Source organism: Dermacentor andersoni, chromosome 3 (assembly GCF_023375885.2).
Source record: "Dermacentor andersoni chromosome 3, qqDerAnde1_hic_scaffold, whole genome shotgun sequence".
NCBI classification, from domain to species: domain Eukaryota; kingdom Metazoa; phylum Arthropoda; class Arachnida; order Ixodida; family Ixodidae; genus Dermacentor; species Dermacentor andersoni.
The window spans coordinates 141,726,068-141,743,394 of record NC_092816.1 but is presented as its reverse complement, the minus strand read 5'-3'; the positions used below and the strand labels follow the sequence as shown (position 1 = coordinate 141,743,394).

At 45.1% G+C, this 17,327-nt stretch overlaps 1 protein-coding gene across 1 annotated transcript in view; it reads left to right on the top strand.

The window, feature by feature from the left end:
• The first annotated feature begins 310 nt into the window (after positions 1-310).
• The window catches only part of LOC126525130 (uncharacterized), a 40,112-nt gene continuing 23,095 nt past the window's right edge, over positions 311-17,327 (top strand). Inside the window, exons 1-3 of the mRNA XM_050173186.3 lie at positions 311-498; positions 2,268-2,338; positions 14,169-14,270. Of these exons, the coding sequence (XP_050029143.2) occupies positions 453-498; positions 2,268-2,338; positions 14,169-14,270 (219 nt within the window). The 5' untranslated portion in view covers positions 311-452. The remainder of the gene's footprint in view (positions 499-2,267; positions 2,339-14,168; positions 14,271-17,327) is intronic.

The window sequence follows — 17,327 nt, the reverse complement described above, 5'->3', positions numbered from 1 at the left end:
CTATCACGGCAGGCACACTACCGTATGACTATAATTTATCTACTGTCTTTGTTTGTACTCTTTTGTAGGTTTAATTTTAACACCGAAATTTCAAAAAAGCCATTCTAGTATTGAACGAATAAAACAATGAACTCATCCATCACTCAGGCATCTTCTCTTGGTTTATACATAGCATAGAATACAGATGAATATTCTGGCTCGAAAGGATCGTTTTTGACCTTCGCCAGTCACGATGATGAAGTACTATGTGAGTGCAATTGTTCCGTATTCATTGCGAAACTGTTCTGGTAGTTGAAACAATAGGGAAAAATTGTTCAAAAAAAAACGAAACAAATCTATCTTGCAGAATAACTTCAATTTACTTTGTCTCAATATCATGTTTCCCAGTGAGATTGAAATTTAAGCAGCATTACTCGTAGTGCAACGTCTTACTATTATTTCCCGCCACAAATATGGATGCCACTCAACACTTCCTCGCATTCTCTTTCTTAACTACTGGTGAGTGTAAAACACTGATACGAATGTGTTATTGCAATGCGCCTTGCAGCGATTTTGTGCTGAAAGAAATGAGAATGTAGAATGAAAAGTGAGCAGTGAAAGCCAGCGTTCGTACGGGCCACGAAGGTTCACTCTTTTATTTTTTATCATCACCTATAATGTGTTCACGGTATACGCCTCAACCTTAAATGTTCTTTGAAGCCAACCTGTTGCACGCGCTGCTCGGAGTTGTTCTTTCGCAATGTCAGCAAGAAGTAAAGAACTCATGCAGATACAAATGCACATGTCGAAATCTATGTGAGGCGGCGACTGAACAAAGAAATAATTTCCAGATAGCAGTCATGCGTAAAATTTGATAACGACAGGTGTATGCACAGGAAAGTGCGACACTTTTAGGAATATTTAGGAATTGCGTACCTCATGTGCCACAATGAGTCATACCCCTTCTAGAGGACTGCACAAGAAGGGGCACAACCCCAGTGACACATACAGAATGGCTGCGTCAAAGTAACTAAAGCAAATCAAATAATTCTTGAAATAAAATTACCCATTCAATTATCAAATTGGTGTGTTTAAGAGATATCTATGAGCCCACGTTATATCTTGATGTTTTCTGTAAGAATCGTAGCAGCAGCATTCAGCCAGCCGCCATGGTCAGAAACGTCTGGGATGGTGGACGAGTAAATCTTCGTAATAAATAATACATTTGAGGTGTTAACAAAAGCACATATTTTAGGAATTTTGTCGCATCGTTTGCAATATGACTGGTTTGTGGTAAGTATTGTTTGCTACAAGTCGGCAAACACGGCTGAAATAAGCGCTGTTCTTTCCAAAGACGACACCCAAAGTATCGATATCTAAGACAACGTAGCGCGTACATGCTTTGAACTTTTTCAGCTACTTTGCAAGGATAGTAGAGTTAGACCAACCAGGTGACAATCACTTTATGCTTCAGTCAGCCCGTCCTATGCAATGGTTTACTCAGACACCTTCTGAGGACAAGTTTGGATTGCTGCATCTAAGCAGTTAAGACTTTCAGGACGTCTCGTGTACAAGTACTATAAGCCAGTAGAAGATGATGGGGTTCCCGCTTTAACCCGATAAGGTTGCTGCAGAAGCAATGTATTTCTTTTTTATTTCTTTTCTACGCTTTGTTCGCCTTACATTTTTTGATTGAGCAACTCCTCACATATTTGTTATGTTGTTTTTACTGATGTACGAGAAACACTGTCGGTGCAAAGCACTGATGTAACATTTGATTTCAAGCTCATGAAGATTTTAACAACTCACTTTGGCTATTCCAGGTAATTAGGATGCCAACAAATTATTATATTGATAATAAATACAGCGAGAGTAAGATGCCAGACTTTAACTGCTCTCAAAGGTCATGGAGAACAGGTGAACGTAGCTGGAAATCGCCTTCACAGTTACCACTGTGAAACTACATTCCGATCTCTCATAGGCTTCTACAACAGGAAGCATAACTTTGCTAGTATTGGTAGTGTCACAAGAAATAAAAGCGCAGAAACGATATTCGACAGGTTAGAGGTACAACAAAAACTTTTCCTACTGCTGTACACGTACGACGTAAGACCGGAGACGCTTGCGTATCTCGAGTCTGGCCAAATTTTGAAGCAATTGACCGATGAGTTTTAATTGCTGTTCTGCCAGTAATACAAATGCGTTTTCTGATGCAATACAGGGGAAGTAAAAAAGTTAGGTGCAGCACGACAAAAAAACCAAAGCCCGCTTTTCTCTTTCTGTTGCAGGTGGCCTTTTTAAAATACAAGCTTTCAGACAAAGTCAATTGTACTGTCACCGCTTGGTTCCACCTGTAATAGTGAGTTTATGAGCTACGTTGTGTAGCTTGTCCTATACATGCTATACTCCGGCGGGTTTTTAGTTCAATCGGTCATTTGATGTTTTCGCATCAATATGCCGCGGCTACCATCATATCTGTAATAATCTGCACCAGAATTGTGAATTCTGCAAGTTACGTAATCACGATGATGTCGACTACTACGTCTTCTTTCCCCCTCAAAACAGCACCAAAGCAGCAAAACCTCCACAAAGCAGCGCTGCTGTCTACGCGGCTTCCACCGCAGAATATGCTAAACCAACATACTTAGTTTTCCATCCTTACAAAGCACCACATTATGCCCCTCTGAGGTCATTCGCACCTGTTGCTTCTGATGATGAAGGCATCTGTACGGTGCGCTCGAGATGACGAATATCTTGCCTTGAATGTCAGCGTTCCTCCTTGAATACCCACCATTGCCGCGAACAAGACCTAAATTCATCTTCCTAACTCTATAGCCTCGACGCAAGGTACTCCAGAAGGCGTGTCACTGGCCAATAGCTGGCCTCTCAACTGAAATATTTGAATATTGATTTTGTCATCATCCACGGGCAACTTCCACTCGCACCCACCTGCCGCTGCTCAAATTTAGATGATCAGAAGCCACCTCAACGAATTTTATCGTGGGAAAGAGGTCATACTAGTGGGAAAGGAGTCAGGAGTTTTATAGTTGGAAAAAGGTCATAAAAAGAAGGACAAACAATCGCGATAGTGCTTCTAACTGCTACGATCAGGGCCCCTATAACGTAAACCTACTCCAATATGTTTCTATTCCCAACTACTGACGTCAAATTTGCGTAACCACCGACGCAAGCACCGGGCGGTCACCCGCAGGGTTGTCTGAACAGACCAATCAAACCCTCTCCTCGTTAATAGGAGGTCACTTTTGTTTGCTTGAAAAACGAATAACATTGCCTACACTGAGCGGCTTGTCGTATCTCATTGGCTGAGAAGAGGCGAGGAGAACGCTCAAGTGGAGAGGGATTCACTGGGGCAGAGCCAGTGCACTGAAAATCGATAACCCGATGAAGAGGGTGGTGCCGGCGTCTACGATTGGTCGGCTTTCCCTTACTTAGCTTGTGGTGGCTGATCGAAAATCGCGGCGGCATGCAACGGAAGCTTAAGAATGACGCTAAATCTGGCCCTCAGCAAAGAAGAGTTGGCAGAATGAAGTCGTAAACATGCCGAAAGTGCTCTAAAACGTTACACGGCCACGCAAGAAGTTTTATTATATGCAAACACACCCATGCTCTCCGGCAGGTGCGAGTAGCCAGCGTCTCAGCGATTGGCGGCAGTCATCTTTTATTCCTTTCGGAACGGGGCAGCCTGCGGCTATTCCGAAGGAAATTCAGTTTTGTTCGGCATATTAATGCATCTTTATCGCGTACACGTCACTTTGACGCAGCGAGTTTGTGCGGTTTTGTGACGTCGCGCGACAGGCAGGTGAAGTGGGTGCAGCCCTAAAAATTTTTACCAATAGCCGAGGGCTAATGGCGAAAAGCGGTCGAATCAGAAATAACTGTTTTTCTTTTTTCTGTCAAATCATGCATAATCAGTGTGTACACATCATATCAGATGGGGAAGTATCGCGGTTTTCATGACGTCGCGTGACAGACAGGTGAAGTGAGGGTGGTCGAAAAAGGCTTTTGACCAATCGTGGAGGGCTGATGGCAGAATTGGAATAGAGAAGTTTGGAATAGTTTTACGTTATAGCGCCCCAGATGTTTAACATATCACATTCTTCATGTGATAAAGACTTGTCGCAACGTTGACTTTAATCTCCCTACTCTTGCACAGATTTGAGCTCTCGTAACGCATATCAATACGGTTCACAACGTTCCCGCAAGACAGCTACCGACCCCCGTTTCAGATTCTCAACCAAAACCGACACGAAGCGGCAGAATATGGCTGTGATGCTTACGGAGACTGATACAACGCATTTTTTCTACTCCGTGGCGTCACCTACGGTATATATAATTATAAATTACGACGCTGCTCACGCTTTTAGGGTCCACGGCCTGATTTCAATAATATTGACTAGTTGTTTATATTTTTTCGGGTGACCGCTTTTCATCGGCTAACAAAGTTATTGATCAGCATGTGACGTGCCCGCTTGTATCGCAAGTCTCGGAAATGTAAGCGATGGTTCTATCTGCTGCCTGTTGTCACCGAAGCTTTTGTAATCTGATTGCATCTGCGACGCGAATCGTGCAGCACTTTGTGGAAGACACGCGGGAACCAGCCATTATACCCTCGAACCTTCGACTACTCATGTATAAAGGCAGACCCGCTTCAGCGGCACATCAGCTTTTCGACGGTCGCTGACTGTGTTCGCCGCTATTGTTGTGCTTTGAGCGTAGCCTGCTTTTCTGGGGACAGGTTCGTCCAATAAATAGGTAATTTCGCCATTCGAACTTTTGCTACTGTGCTCTTTACCGTCACTACACGTGACAACTGGTGGAGGTGCTTCGTGTTCCTGTACCGGGCGCCGCCGACTAGCAGTGATAAAAGCGCAGGCCACGAAGAAAACACCAAGTTTGTTACAGACCATCGAGCAAGTCACAGGTTAAAACGCCTGCCCCCGGAACAGGGTTTTCTACCAGTGACAACGAAGAAGATCGCGGCCAAATCTACAGCCCCAAAGTCCATCATCGTGCTGTAAAAAACTCGGTAGCCATCAGCCTTCCTTGGATAATCGACTGAAGACCCAGACACCTGGCTGCAGACGTATGAACGAATCGCGATTTTCAACATGTGGGACTCTGACGACAAGCTGTGGTATGTATACTTTTCCTTAGAAGATGCCGCCAGAACGTGGTTTGAGGGCCGGGAGTCGACTCTGACAATATGGGAGCTGTTCCGTAGCTGCTTTCTGCGGACATTTACGAGCATCGTGCATCGAGAACGAGCCGAAGCTCTACTGGAACCCACGTGCAGCTACCGAGCGAGAGCATTGCAATTTTTGGGGAAGAAATGATACGCCTCTTTCGCCACGCCGACCCCGACATGTCTGAAGAAAATAATGTTCGGTTCTTGATGCGGGGTGTGAAAGAACAATTCTTCGCCGGATTGATACGCAACCCGCCCAAGACTGCCGCTGTTTTTGTTACGGAGGGCACAACTACCGAGAAGATGCTTGAAATGCGCACGAGGCAATACAAGCGGCCTGCATTGACAAGGAACCGCCCCCCCCCCCCCCCCCTCCGCGAAGTTCAAGCGCTGCGCGCCGGTGACTTGCGCGAGACGACCAAACGGTCGTACGGGAAGAGCTGCAGTTGTACCCAAGGTCGCAGCCTCAGCTGGCCTCGATCGCTGACATCGTTAAAGAAGAGCTAGAGCGGTCGCTAGAAGAACAAGAAGTTCCGGCATCGCCGCAAGCCCAGCCGGATGCGGTGCCTTACGCCACCATCGCCCGCCATGAATGACTGCACCAGGGCGCCGTAAAGCCGCTATTCCGTCGTCCGTCACCGCCACCGCCGCCAGCACGTCCAGCCTTCACCCAGCGTAAGTACCCTACGAAGACTGACATTTGGCGTGCCTCCTACCAGAACTCGCTCTGCTATCACATCAGGGAAGACACAGATGTCTACCATCGGTGCCCATACCAGGAATTGGTGCTTCGAGGATTCGCCGTGAACGCACCGCGTCGACAGCAGGAGGAACGTACACGTTACATCGCCAAATACCTCACCGTCACTCAATAGATCCCTCAGTTACTATCCCATTCTTCGTTGCCAGCACGCTACCTGTGACTACAGCGCGACCATACATTGCCTTATACCGGAGCTCCTCCGGCAGCCCGTATCTGGAAAAGTAAAAGGAGCAATTGAAGGAGGTGTGGTTGTTGTACTTCGAAATGCGAAAGGTCCTCTGCCGACGATGACAGTACTTTAAGATCTGGCTCGAGGATGTGGCAACGGCACGCCGCCATCTTGACAAAGCCTAGTAGTCAAGAATACGCCGACGAAAGGTGACCTGACGATGCCACGTACCAGCCACTGGTCAACTCCGCACAGCTGTGATCTGGCACGATGAGCTAACTGGAACGGAAGACAAAGAACCACCGATTTTGACGTGCTTCTCGACAGCCACGAAGTCACCGCGCTTCTACGCACTGAAGCCGGCTACTCTGTGATTAGTGGATTATTCGCCGCCAAGTTCAAGAAAGTCAAGACTGCATTAGACAGCCCTGAAATTTCCACATCTGGAGGACACCTCATAACGGCGACTGGAATTTGCACGGCAAGAATTACAGCTTATGACTGGACCTACTCTGCGACAGTCGTTTTGCTCCAACAGTTCTCGCTAGACGTAATTGCCGGCACGGAGTTCCTGAACCAACACGGTGCAATCATCCACCTGAGGTTGAAGTCGATAACGCTGTCCACAGAGCAAGCGATGCCGATGGAGATGCCTTCCAGTCAGCGTGCCTTAAGTGTACATGAGGATCAAGTTAGCATCCCGCCTCGCTCCAGCATTGTCATTTCCGTCGGCAACGAAACACCCGCAGACGTAGAAGGCGTCATCCAGGGCGACATACGCCTACGGCCCGACCGTGGAATTTGGCATCGCAAGAGGGATAGCTCGACTTCACGGAGGTAAATCGAGAGTGAGGACGACAAACTTAAGCCAGGGGTTCAAGCACATCAAATAAGGAACGGCGATCGCATACATCGAGAAAATTGTAGAAACCAGCAGCGCATTTGTCGTCTCGGATCCTGCCACCTCTACCCCGACCACCGTAGTTCCCGAAGTAGACTTCGACAGCAATCCAAGTCTCCCCCAAAGTCAGCAGCAAACGCTCAGAAGTCTTTTCCGACGATACTTTTCGACGTAAACAAAGATTCTACAAACAACAGTTGCAAAGCGTCGCAAATAACCGATGTGTGCGCTCGGCCATTCCGGCAGAGCCCTTAACGAGTTTCAAAACGAGACAGTGAAGCTATCAGGCAACAAGTCGGCGAAATGCTGCGCGACATCATCTTCCATCCTGCGAAAAGCCTGAGGGCATCTCCTGTAGCTTGGTAGCGAAAGAAGTGTTACATAACGTTTTTACAGCGTTTATCCGAGACGATAGAAACGGTTGAAAGACACGAGCAAGACAAATTCGTTGTTGAAACGTCGTGTATGTCTGATATGTCCGGCTTAATTACTTTCTTCAGCCGATCTATAACACCTCTTCAAAACATATACGGAAGGCTGGTCTTGAAATAGGATTGAGACAGGCACGAATAATCTCTTTGCCAGGGCTCTTTGTGCACGATTTCTAAACGCTTTTAAGATGTTATCAAAAAAGCTGTCTCTACAAGCAGTCTTGAAAGGTTTACGATAATCTGAAGCTCGTTTTCACGGGTTCCAGATGAATCGAAGCGTTGGTGTCCAGGACTACGGAGGTCCTGGCGCAGTGCCAAGCACTGCTGTCTGCCGAGGCCGACGCATCGGCGACTAAGTCACATAAATAGGACATGTCCAGGAAAATTACTCTGGAATACCACCTTTGATATGCAGCAACGATGTTCACAACCAAACAGGAAATAACATCCCGCTAAGAAACGGGCGCTTTTTGACAATCGGCCAGGCCAGAGCTTTTGTGCCAAGAGCCCTTGAAATGAGAATATCACACAGCAACACTTTATTGAAAAAATACTACTGATGCAAGGTTTTAGTGAAATATATTAGAAATGCAAGGTAAATTTAATTAAAAGCACATTAAGAATGTCCAAAACTCCCAGAAACAATTCTTGATGAACTAGAAATTGATCAACAATAACTAGAGCATACATAAATGAAATTCGTAAGTACATATACAATGACGAACATCAAGAGCATGGAGAGGCTAATGTTTCCTATTGCATAGTAAAGAGCAAATGCTATCAGACAAACCGATTAGACTTGTTTAGAAATTAATATCCCAGTAACGGCAAGAAGCACAATGAAAATGCGAGATTGAATCGCATGGTACCTGCCTCCAAGCAATGTTACCAATAATCTAGAGGCTTGAAAAGGACATAAAAAAGGAACAACGCGCAATACCATCAAAAATAAATCCTGGGATAAAAATCTAACAACGGGAACATGTCCAAATTGAAAATATTGGCTTTGGGATACATCGAATATACTAATGGTGTAAGAATTAAAAGAAGCACAAAACCAAAAAAATACAGTCAAGTGAAATATGTTATAGATTACTCAAACGAGGAAATCTGTGTAACAAGTGAGCACCATTGTAATGCAAAGTACGATGACACGGAACAATGCTACTCATCTAAAATGAGCTTAGTACTCCCGTAAAAGTGAAATAAATGTTCAAGCCACATAATTAGAAATTGTATATACCTGGAAAGGAACTAGAATGCACAGGAAGCTGCGTTTGAGTAACCAAGGAAGCAATGTTCATGATAATACGGATTGGTTTATCCAAAAAACGCATTATACAAGAAGCACGTATGTACCACTCTCGGAAATGCAAGCATAATGTCGAAATAAATCGTTTGCAAACCCGTGAAAACATTAGTACACACTCAACACATATCTAATCTCATAAAGTAAAACAAAAGATATTGCCTCACCATCCAGGCCCTGTGAAAGTGAATGTCCAGCGAAGCAGTGTAAAGCAACCACCACAACTGCTGAGGGAAGTAGGCAATGCTTTATTGCTTCACAGTAGTGGTACCAAGGGTAATTGTGACATAACGTCGCCGCCCATAGCGGTACAGCAGCCAAATTGAAATCAGGTGCTAGGCTGGTGATTGCATATACGAAAGGGTAGGGACGCCCTTTCCACGTCGCATGCTGCCATCGCCGCGGCAGCTGGAACAGCAGTAGTCGAAAAAGGAAAGGTATGCGAGAGCGCTACGTGCTTGGCACTGTTACCAGGCGCACCTTATCATCAATTATGTGGCTTGGATGCTTCTTCTGCGTTTGTTCTTTATTGAAAGGTACACATTTCTGTGTGTTGGATCCATTATTTCAAAGGATGCATGCTCTGTGCGCTTCACTTTGTTGAGTGCATGCATTCTTTGACGTCATTGAGGATTCGACAACACCACTTGAGAAGCGTAGCATAAAACCGAAGAGTGCGCTCAACCACTCCGCCAGAGCCCTTTCCGAGTATCGACGCGAGCCTCTGCCTTACGGGGGTATAAGCCATCGCTTCTGGCCCTGCATTGTCACCGCGATCGGCCCACTTTTTTGCTAACGGACACGGACACAAAAAATGCCGACCAACTAGGGGCTAATAGCTTCGCTGTAAAATGGACTGTGAATGACAAAAAGCTTTCGCACTTGAAGTCCCTAACAAGTGATTTACCAGTTCAACCCCACTTTGACATCCAAACATTTTCGGCGCATAGTCCAGCCATAGTTTCATTAGTGAACAGCGTGGGAGCGCACCACTTTGTAATCTACAGTTCTGCGGGCAGAGCAACTGCCGTACATGCTGCTACTTGAAATATTTTCAATGTTTTTCAACTTGCGGCCCTGGGATGGAATGCCCAGATTTCTGCACTGGGGCTTCATTTCGTTGAAGCGGACATGTATTTTGCACTACGCCAGTAGGTGAAATGTTTTCAATTCAGATGCACTGGCGTCACCAGAACAACTTGCCCACACTTGCACATGCACATGTACGCGCTCTCTCTTCACTTGGCAGCACTGAACTTTAAGTGCTCCCTCTCGGTGTGGTTGCCAGATAAGTGGGCAAGCGGGCACATTTTAAAAATTTTTTGCACCTTGCAATGAATCATATAACAGCGCACTTAGGCTACAATGTGAAAGATGTGCTAAATTTTGTGACTTGTGAAAGTGGCATATATACAAAATATGCAACTACAACACTGTATCCAGGTTATCAAAATAAACCTAAGTAATGCTAAGTATGAAAGTTTATGGCGAAAATTGCTCTTAACAGGCTCTTCAATGAAATGCGCATATAATGTGAACATTCCACATTAAGTATACTAAGTATTTCAACTGAAATTAGCGACAGCTTATGCAATGACAATGTAAATTTAGTTCACTCGCCCTTCCTGTGCTAGCAATCTAATTGCTTGTATTTCTTAAAAGATTTTGGGGATGTCTTTAATGCTGATAAGGGAAGATGCCCCAATGCATATCCACATATTCTCCCGCTCTTTCACCACGGGCAACTGTGTTGATGCCAGTGGACTTAATGAAAACGGTCAAGGGGCACATTGCAGTGGAGCCAGAATTAAAGCCACTCTGCGCTTAAAGTATTATCACGTTTTACGTCACCTTTCAAATGCGTACTACCATGCAAGCCACCACGCTAAGTAACCGAGCATTAGTACGATATTGCTGCATTTAATGGCAAACTGCCGCCTTCTAATCATATTTTGTACTAAGACATCCAGTCAGTGACCAATATATACAATTAATCACGCACAAATCGATTCTGCAATGACATGACTAAAAGTGCAGTGCAAACAACCCATATTGCATGGTTTCTAAGCAGCATATGCTACGTACTTTTACCGATCAACTTACTTTGTGAACTGACATGCCTAAATGCCTGACCAGAGGTTCTTCTGTCTGACGCACGCTTGGAATATTCATTGCACAAAGACGAAGAACAGCGCATACCATGTTGCGCGAAGCGCGCGAGCGGCGGGCAAGTCGAAAACACCGCGCGAGCACTTCTCAAACTTCGTGCGTACACATGGCACACGCACGAACTCGGAAGACGGCAGACTAAGCGTCGCGAAGGCCGCGCAGCTTAGCGACCGGCACCTGTCACAAACCGCAAAGAATAGGGACTAAGTAGAGTAAAAGGATATTTCACACCAAGGGGATTCACCAATCAAAAATGAAGTATCCACTAGCGATGTATGCAGAGTATATGCGGTATCCATTCGCGAACCAGAAAAAAACTATGACAAGTATAACGGTACAATCAGCGCAATATATTGCTGCCATTCCGGGGCGCCAAAGAAAATCGAATTCGGCCGTTTCATATTGGACACGAAGTTCATCTTAAGGCCATGAAATACCAATTACGTGGGACAAAGGGGCCAAAACACACTCGAAGATGTTGAATTGCGAGCAATAACAGCACGGTGTGGTTTGCGCAAAATTCTACGAGTGCGCTGCTGTAGAAGGCAAGGAAAGAGGACGGACACTTTATCTCATCTCTTGCGCTACCGTACTCATAATGAATTGTTAACAAAGTGCCCATTTGTCAGTTCTCTTCCCTGCAACATTCTTGTTAAACGGGAGACTGAAATACCAGGATGACGGCTTTCCAGAGAATGTAGGCAATGTGCGCAGAAACAGCAATTCCCGCATTTGGTCGCATCGTGCGAAGCTTGCTAGTTTCACGCATGACGGCCGATCCCGAAGCTAGGCATATAATACAACGTTTCGTCTCTCTTCTTAATACTGCTCTTAACGCCCTAATCACAACGTCACTGAACAGGCGCCTCACATAGCCATAGCGACATGACAATGAGCTTGAAGAGCAATTTAGTGCCCTCCACTCGGCGCTCTCAAATGCAAAACTCAGCTGCTCCACAAATTAAAATCATACAAACAAATCGCTGCACATGCAGTGCCAAGTAAGACAACAAAGCACTGCGAAACTTGCATAACAAAGGACAGCGCAACTGTAAACAGAAACGCACGACTACTCAAACGAGCGCAGCCTTGGCCACATGCTTGGTCATGTAACCGATGTGACGACGGTATGGTATCACCACCTTGCTCAATGTAGAATCGTCTTGGTGTGCTGTTAAAGCGCCGCGTTGTGAAGGCTTGGTGTACGCGCCGTGCGTGTCGTGCGTGTTGCTCGTTTCTGTTTATAGCCAGACGCCACCCTCTCCTCCGCTGTTCTTTCGCCCGCTGGCTCGCTTGCTCGATATCCCACTCCGTCTCAAGCAACAGTGGTGAACTAGGAGTTGCCCCTGTGCATTTCGGAGGTCTTTAACTACCCCTTTCATTTCGAACGCCGTCAGTGCCCCATCATTGTTGTTTCGTCATGTTAAGAGACGACCGGCGCGTGTGAGCTGGCGCTATCACATCAAGTTATGCGCCCATGTGTGGCGAGCCCATACCGTTGCTTTCCAGGAGTATTAAAGCGAATAGCTGTCTGTCTCCGGCTTTTTTAACAGCCGGAGCTGTTTAACCTTTAGTTCCGCCTTGAAGCGTTACAAAAAAAAAAAAAATCAGCCCATCTGTGCGCCCCCTCGCGTTGCCTAGCAACCACCTGCGAGAGCACCGAGCCACGTAGCCTCCTCGCACCCCCAAGGGTGTAGGGCAGAGTCGTGACATCACAGGTGAGTAAAAGCCCAGGGGTGAATTTCCGCATAGCTGCCATTAGCTGTTTTGAAGCAGACGCTCTTTTGACGCTATGCCACGGCCCTGTGCATCTCCCTCCTTTTGGAGGGAGATGCTTTGGGAAAATGGCGGCGCACATGATTGCTTACGTTGTCATGACAACAGGAACAGCAGCCACGCGACGCCTCCTCTCCCTAGCATTTTTTGTCTTTGTTTTTATTATGCCAGCCCGCTGCACTCCCAAGCTACCCTTCCTCATGCCTCCGGCGCCTTTACATTTGCTTTCTTTTGCGTGTCCGCGGGGCATATTATATTTTTTTATCGCAGGTGTGGGCTACCCCAGGCATTATTTGTGTACTGGCGATTGGTTCGCCAGGATTTCTTTATGCGTAAGCACGCACGCACTCTTGTTCCTACTTTGAGTATGCCAGCATATATCAGAACGTATTTAAATTCCACTTCCAACACAACAGATCTTTGGCCTGGTTTTATTGACTCCGTTTCCGAAAACAAATAATTTTGGATAACTTGGTAAGATACACGCTCAGAAAATAAACAAAACTGAAAAAGGCATGACATGTACATGACTACTAAACAACAGAAATGTTCACAGACAGTGAAATAACAAAAAATAAATAAATAAAACTCTTGAAAACACGAATGCATTTTCATGTGCACACATATAACGGATTTTATATAATGCCCTTAAGACCACAGCGTAGAAGAGTATCTGATTTGCGCACCGAGAGCGTCTGATATACTCAGGGAAATATTGTACAAAACTCGACGACGTGTATGACATAGTCATGACAACTAAAGCAAGGGAAAATTCACTGGTAATGGCAAAAACAATGAGTTCGTGGTCAATGTCTACGTTATGCTGTCGTGGTCTTTGCATCGTCCTTATTCTGTCATAGTGATGCCAGTGTTTTATCCCGTTGTGGTCACGACGTGTTCGTCGCGCCATCAACGTCACGCAAACCAAGATTACTATATCGTCGTCATTCAGTGGTCGCCACACAATCGCTGTCATGCCGTCATGGCTGTTATATCGTCGTTATTCAGGCACTATCGTCTAATATTTCGTTTGCATGCGTCGAATTCGCATGCACGAGAGCCATTAATTCATGCTAAGCAATTCGTTTTCCGGTTAATATGTGTCCTACTTGGTCTTGTGTCTCTATGGGCGAGTGATCGCTAAACAGAATCGGTTTTATTGCAACTGTTAAGAAGTCTACAAAACAGGTTTGTTGATTAGTACGGAACCTAGAGCTCTTCTCATATTGACTAGACCAATTAACAAATATTGATGCTACCATCTTTTTTAAGTTTAACCGTTTGACCGACATATCTCTAATAGTGCAATTATTTAATCATTTAGCGAACGCCATAATTTTAGGAATATAAAGCTTTTACCAACAGCGCTTTCCCACAATCGAGGAATTGATCTTGGTATTCCTTTTTACTCTGCATGCAAGTTGATTCAGCACGTTTAATTAGCCCCCTCTTCTTCCCTTTACAGACTGCAGTATTTTCTCCGTGTACATTTCCATGCGTTCTGCTCCTCAGCGAAGTAGACTGGAAGATTGTTTCTCAATCGGAGCGTGATGGAACGCCATGCAGAGTGAGTGAACGTATTAGACTTTCCCAATTCCCGCAATCCATCCTGCTCGCATGCTCCACATTTTCATTTGCCTCGAATGAATATGAAAATAATGTGTATGACGTCACATGAACTCAGTCCTCGGGGAGTGGTGGACATGTTCTCTGGAAAAATTGTTTTTTAAAGTGTTAATGTTTTCTTATGGCAAAAGAACTGCAACGGACGCCGAGAATTGCAGATAATTACGTACAGTGATGCTACTAGAAGGTTTGGTAGTGTAGTGGGATTTTCGCTAACGTGCGAATGCTTCTTAGGAAAATCTTTGACAAGCTTATTAGTGAATACAATGAGGCTACGTAAAACAAAGGTTGCTATTCACCCCTAAAGTTTTCTAATGAATATAGCAAAGTAGCCGAGAACCCGGAGGAATATGGAGCGCAGTGGAGAATATAGGTGCGAAAGCTCGAGCTACAAATTTAACTCAGCCCCAGTCAAATCCGGCCGACACGACACCAGTCTTTCTCTGCGGCGGTTGCGGACAGCGTTTTCCGTCCTGTCGGCCACTCTGTCAGAATGCGCCGACACCAACCGTCAGTGGACGGATCGCAGACGGCCCTGTCTGCGGGGCATTGGCGTGAACGGACTCGTCGGCAGAAAGTCAGGCGATTTTCTTGTCCCACTGCAACGACAGTATCATACACGAAGGAAGCATAGCGGAGCATTCGAGGCCCACACCATCCGTTTCAGATCAACGAAGTCCTTGTCCTGCACTGTTTCGTTCTATTGTGTCTAGCAGATACTTCTATGTTCTTTCTATTTGAGTTATGATGCTTGAACAGCAATGTACTAGCGGTAAATGGGTAGGCTTGTACATGCTACAGAAGAAAAGTCACTGATTGCAATCGAAATTACTTCATTCAAAAATGCAATTATTTACGGTTACCGTTTGCTTCCGCAGAAAAACAATTAAGCATTTAGTCAAATAGGTCATCGATCACCTTAACGTTACTTTCCTCCATACTTTTATTACATTGCAAAAGTACAGAAAATGGAACGAGCAGGCCAGACTCATTGAATGCGCCCTTGGCAACCCTTTACACTTTATATATCTTATCCATAATTGCTTTTTGAAATTTCATTCGCGCACCCCCTTCTATTTTCTTGCCAAAACATGTGCAGCGACACAGAAAACTCGCTCTATTCGCCCACTTAAGAGAACGGCTTTGTAGCAATGTAGTGATACCTTGCTCCCAATATTTAGGTCATTCAATGCCCTAGTACTCGGTTCCGGGTTCTTGATGAAGCGCAGCGCTTCATTTTAGCTGGGGATAGCGGAAGACGCTACCGTTAGGGCCAGTGAAAAAGTCAAAAATGGTATTAGAACCTTTCCTAGCATTAACGTTCGAAGTGGAAGTCGCTGTCGAGGAATCCAAGAGAAGTTTCCATTTGTTGGCCAGCATTTGGGGCGCCTCCTTTCGGCGCCCTGCACTCGTTAGTCATTTAGCTTTGAATAACGAATAGTAACAGTCGTCAGCAAACGTTCACGTTCTGTGGAAATTGGACCAAATCTGTAATTAATCTTAACATATACCTGCATTTCCTCAGTCTAGAAATTGTGTTTGTGTTTTACAATCGAAAAATAACATAAGTTTACATGAGTTACGCAATATTACAACGAAGGAAACGCGCGTTTGACAGCCAAAAAATCATGTGTATCATAGAAGTTACAGACTTCACTAAGCGAAGCATAATGTAGAATAAAATCATTACGAGAGAAAAGCTCTGGCTTGCACATGATTCCAACAGTGTACCAGTAATGTGCATGCGTGCCACGTTCAGGTGATCGAGGCGTAACTGCTGGGAGCTAATCGTGGGCAGGAGGTAACCCACGTACATGTCTACGAACCTTCAGACTATAGTACCGGCCAAAATAAACTGCTCAAATCTGCATCGCCCTTCAGAGCTTGTGTTTTTCAAAAAATAGTAATTGAATTGCATTGAGAGTTGCCGAACAAAGAAATTAATTGCTAACTTTCAAAATTACTAAATACATGCTTGATTAGAAGTAATTTATTACGTGTAATTCGTTACCTACAAATCTGCTACTTGGCGATATTTAGGCGATGCGTTCTCGGTGTCTTGGTTCATTAGGCTGAAAGCAGCTGCATTTGATCAAAATAGGCTCTGAGATATTGTACCATGTTGGATATCGGAGGCCATACATTAAAAACGTTTTTTGTTTGCTTTTGGAATAAATGGTGCCACAGAAGCAGCGCACGCTGCAAATTGTGTTTCAAATACAGTGCAAGATGTGTAGTGCTGACACGATACATTCAATAAATGGTGGAAAACATACAAATTGCGGGTATGAGCAGCATCGCATCACTGATAGACGAACTGTTATGAGCGCCCGAATTTCGGAAATCGCTTATTGCTGATTTTGGTAGCGGGTTATTGTTTTCCGTGTATATGCCGCCATTACCACTTCTACAGCGAAGTTGTACATGAGTAGGGTTCCGTGCATTTTTGTTATCCGTGAACAAAAACTATCATCATCAATGGTTTCATGCAACCTTAAGCACTCATACTCCCGTAAGCAAGCAAATAATACAATGGTTCATAGCCTCGTAAGGCAGAGGCTACAAGCGCTCAAGAAAATGAAGCGAACGATGTTCAAGATCTTTCTAGTCACGCATACAACATGCAGAACAGCATGTCGAAAATTGTCATCATGAATGGCTCATACTCCTGTGAGAAATGGCTTATACCCCGTAAGGAAGCGAAAATGCAAGGACTCACAGTCCAGTAAGGTTCATGGCTACCCTCTTTGCGTGAATTAGCTGCAATGACACTACCCCTGTTGTCGTTGTCGGTGATTTCAATGTGGATGTGTCGGTACCGAAAGAAGAGTGGTTTACGCGTTCCGTGTTGCAGACATATCACTTGCGATGCCAGATCCATCCGGCCCAACCGACAACCCAGCGGCGTACGTGCATCGATTTGAGAAGTATCAAACATGTGATTGTAGTTGCGAGTCAAATAATGACCACTGTTCAAGAAAATAAATGAGTTTGCGTA